Source organism: Lycium barbarum, chromosome 5 (genome assembly GCF_019175385.1).
Source record: "Lycium barbarum isolate Lr01 chromosome 5, ASM1917538v2, whole genome shotgun sequence".
Lineage (NCBI taxonomy): Eukaryota > Viridiplantae > Streptophyta > Magnoliopsida > Solanales > Solanaceae > Lycium > Lycium barbarum.
Window position 1 is genome coordinate 1514722 of NC_083341.1, and position 4625 is coordinate 1519346.

General features: G+C 36.4%; 1 protein-coding gene across 1 annotated transcript; it reads right to left on the bottom strand.

Annotated features, from left to right (window-relative positions):
- Positions 1–1627: 1627 nt before the first annotated feature.
- On the bottom strand, positions 1628–2032 carry LOC132642115 (uncharacterized). The gene has a single exon (XM_060359385.1). The coding sequence runs from the start codon at positions 2030–2032 to the stop codon at positions 1628–1630; it is 405 nt and encodes a 134-aa protein (XP_060215368.1).
- Between the last annotated feature and the right edge of the window lie 2593 nt (positions 2033–4625).

Genomic DNA, 4625 nt, shown 5'->3' on the forward strand with positions numbered 1-4625 from the left:
TGCTCATCATGCTATACTCGCGGGGAAGGAAAAACGAGCAGTTTACGCTTTAGTAGCTAACCTTGCTACTCTTACTTCCACTAGCAAGAGCAGAAGCTAAGGCTGCTCTACAAGGAATAAAATGGTGTACTCAAAATGGCATCAACAATCTAATTTTAGAAGGGGATTCCTTACTAATCATTAACATGTTAAAAGGGATTTTGAATCCACCTTGGCACCTGAACAGTATCATCACCGAAGCACAAGGAATGGCTCAACGGATTAACTGTCAATTTCAACATTGTTATCGGGTAGCTAATCAAGTAGCGGATGCCTTGGCAAAATGGAGCGTCAACAATCAAGATCACAATTTTTTTTGCTTTGGAAGAGTTGCCACAGAGTGCTAGGGGACCGTATAGAATGGATCAACTTCAAATACCCTCTTTTAGACTCAAACACAGAAAACATAACTTCTGGTAACTCCACCCTGTAGAAGCCTAATAATTAGCTAGCTGCGAGAGGCTCCTTTTTAAACCTTTATTGTAGGATAACTATGTGCAGCAGTTCAAAGTGGGAGGCAAGGATGTTAATCCACCTCTCTGTAAATGGATGTCTATTTTGGTTTGAATGGAATACCCAGCTACTGGGAAACTGATTAAAAAAAAAAAACACCACCTTTATCAAAATGATAAAATAATAAATGCTAGTATATATATTAACAGATACATGTATTTTATCATGTCCCATGTACCCACAGCAATAATTGATCATGATATACTGTATCTTAACAACTCATGTTTGTCCCAAATCATGTAGCTCCCCGTGGGAAGCATAGTCTTAACTGTTATTCGTAGCTCAAACACTTGAAAATTATCAATATTTTTTAATTAGGTATGCAAGTTGGATATTTAATGCTTTTCATCTTCCCTTCTTTTGCGTTTTATGTGCATACTTTTTTGGCCTTTTCTTCTTTCCCCAGTATCGTCAAACTAATAAATATGCATGCTACTTTATTCTTTTTTCTCATTTGCCTAAACATGGGTGGATAGAATTATTCGGTATTTTATGTTGGTGAGAGGTAACACATACTGGTGAAATAGACGTCAAGACATGTAACCTAGCGGTGTCACCATAAACATATGTGTGTGTATTGAGAAACTTTTTACAATAGATGAACATGTGTGTTGAATATTGAGCAACTTTTTACATAGTGAGCTTCTGTGTAACCACGCACTAAGCTAACCATAAATAGCAAGAAGAAATAAAATAAGCCTACGCTTTGATGAAGACTTGCATAACTATTCGTTTCCTCATGGCTCGATTGCTCATTTGCTTCTTCATTTAGTTTTAGGCATGAAGTGTTAGGTGAGGCTAGTACTGTAACTAGTATTCTTGTAATATGTTTTGGCCAGTTGGAAAAGCTTGGTTATGTGGATATACTTTGCCGAGATTTTAAATATGTAGCCTTCATAGCATAGCAGAATTCTTCTTGGAGAAGAGTTGTTTGCCCGGGTACATGCCATAATGTATTTCTACCTATTATAGCACGGAAATTGAATATATTAGATGATCTTGCTGCAGTCTGATCCTATATCCCAGTTGGGGAAAGCTATTGATTCCATTACTGAACCAAACAAGATTAGGATTCTCAATAAAGCATGTGGTATACACTCTGATACTTTATAAGATAAAAGTTGAAGGGACCTATTTCAGTCAATATAATCTTTGACATCAGTACCATTATCAATAAGGGATTGAACAACTGCTCTAATTTTCCTTCAAATTTGTCCCTATCCCCTAGGAGTATAAGAAGCTGTGTATATATCAGCTTCTCTTGCTCTGTCAGCCAAAATACTTCCACAGATAAACATGCAGGTATATCACTTCTTGATTTCAACACTGCCTTTATATCTTTGGAGTTGGTACCAGCTACTGCGACCTGTTTGCATGTAACGCGTTGAGTAACAGAGGCTGAGATGAAGCGCTTGAATGAAACGTGTTTGTTTGGATTCTTGTTCCCCCTTCTGATATGTGTATGGCTGGGTATTGTCATCGTCTACGAAATCTTCCACCCCGAAAAAGCTTCTAGGTGCATAACAAGGCTGTGAAAGTACACAAAAACATGCATAGATACCATCTTTGATTAATGTTTTTCGGAACCTCAAAAATGCACTTTTTTTGAGGACCCGACTCGCATCTGTCGACATTTTTGAAGAGTTCAAGCAGTCCAAGCAACATAAGGTATGATATCTCAATTCAGATTCAGATTGTTTATAATCCTGCAATTGCAGATATCTTTCAATTCACACACTGATGTTTTAAAGAACTTGCCAGAAACTTAAGAAAACTATCAACTTAAATGTTTCAGATACTCTCTCTGATCTTTGTGATGTTGTCGCAATCTTGTTCAAGATCCTCCAAAAAGGACTACTTTTGAAAGATCCGACATGCACCAATTGTCATTTTTGAAGAGTCCGAGCAACATAAGATATGATATCTTAATTCAGATTAAGATTTGTTCTGGTCCAGCAATTGCAAATATCTTTCAATTCATACACTAAAGTTTTACGGAATTTGAAACTTGAAAATAACTACTCCGTCTATCCCAATTTATGTGGCATCTTTCGGATTTCGAGAGTCGAACGATTTTTTTTGTTTTTTTACCGTGATTTTTTCATGCACCTTATAAATATTTTAAATTGTCAATTATCTTGATGAGTATTACTTTTTTACTTAGTTCCAAATATGTAAATTTTATTGCAAAAATCACATGTCCGCACTCACGATCAAAATAGAGAGGTTGATTCTCGGAATTCAAACGGTGCCACATAAATTGGGATAGAGGGAGTATCAACTTAAAGGCCCTCTGCTGGCAATATAGATTTTGAATCCAGAGATACTCAGAAAAGATGGATTAGTTTAAAAGCAATTCTAGACAAGGAAACACTTCGACGTTTGATGTTTAACATGGAACTTGAAAATTTGTGTACTTGCCAAAATAACATTTTATATGTGATTAAATTACAAGGTTATGTGCCTCGTGAAAGCATCAAAGAAAGTCGAGGCACTTGATATGAGAGCAATCTCAGCTGCTATTTCTATTACCACATGTGTTACTTATGCTTCAGTTATCGCATTATTTCGTTGTTGTTACTGTTTTTTTCTCAAACATTATATTATGCTTTCCCTATCGCATTATTTCGTTGGCTGTTACTACTTTCATTGTTTCCGTATTCCCTTTTTCAAAATGCAGTGAAATTTTTTACTTGAGCCGAGGGTCTATCATAAACAACATCTCTACCTCTCAAGGTAGAGGTAAGGTCTGCGTACACTCTATCCTCCTCAGGCCCCACTTGTGGGATTATACTGGGTATGTCAGTCAGTCAGTGTCAATGATAAAACCATGGAAACAGGCCCGCAGTGGAGATCACGTACTATAGAAAGAACTATGCAAACATGGCAGGGAAGACACAACAACAGGGGCGGACCCACTAGCAAATTTTGGGTGCTCCAGCACCCATTGAACTCAGTCACAAAGTGTATAGCTGTATAGAAAATATAAAGGAAACAGATATAAATAGTTGATAGAGCACCCATGAAATGATAATTTTACTTCTCTATTATTATCAAGCACCCCCGAACTCAAAATCCTGGGTCCGCCACTGCACAACAACATGTAAACAGGGTGGAAATCATGCAACATGTTTAACTCTCGACTCATTGAAGCATTTACCACTACCCCTAAAAGACATAGTTTATGCCAAGAAGTCCTAATATGCTTAACAGCTGATCATATTACTCTTGCCGGTACTCCCAAGCTGGGAGTTATTCAACGTTTACGCTCACAAAACTTTAACTGAATTTTCATGTCCAAACATAACTTCAGTTAGATTTTCATATTTTTGTCAACACCTTAAAATAACGGAAAGACTTCATACATAATCTCATAAGTGAAGCTCAAGTCTCAACAAAGAAAATACACCATTTGCATAAAGACAAGTAGGAAGCTAACAATTGTTGTAGTCTATATTCAAAGGGGCCATAGTTCTATGTGAAAAACCTACCGGCCAAGGACATATGTAATCTTTTTTCCTAAAGCTAAACATATACCACATAAAAGAAACTGTTGTCAGCGGACTCAAACCTGGATGCTTTATGAAAATTTGAATCTCTTTATCACTGAGCTAAGTTTTTGGTTTGTGTTAAGGGGGTTTAATATTTAATGTATACACGTAAAACAAAAATTTAATCTTATATACACAGTGTAATTTTCCGACGAAGGGTGTTCAAATGAACCTCTTGGATCCATATAAATCCGCTCCTGCCTCTATGCGCAAGTTACTTGTGTGACACAAATTTCAGCATATTCCGATAAGACAATATTCCTAATTAATAAACAACAAGTATTAGTTCAGACCACACAAGTGCAGGTGCATTCACTTCTTTTGACTTGAATAATATTACTCCTAATACCCTTATAAAAAAATGTTACTTCCTAATAAACTTGAAATCTTTTTATGTTACAAAATATGGAGGCACTGTCACTGTAAAGATCCTCATTAATTTGCTTCAATATCATTTATACAGTAATCAAACTGTCTACTGGTGTGGATTGGTTCCACAGAGCAACAGCCAATAAAAAAGTG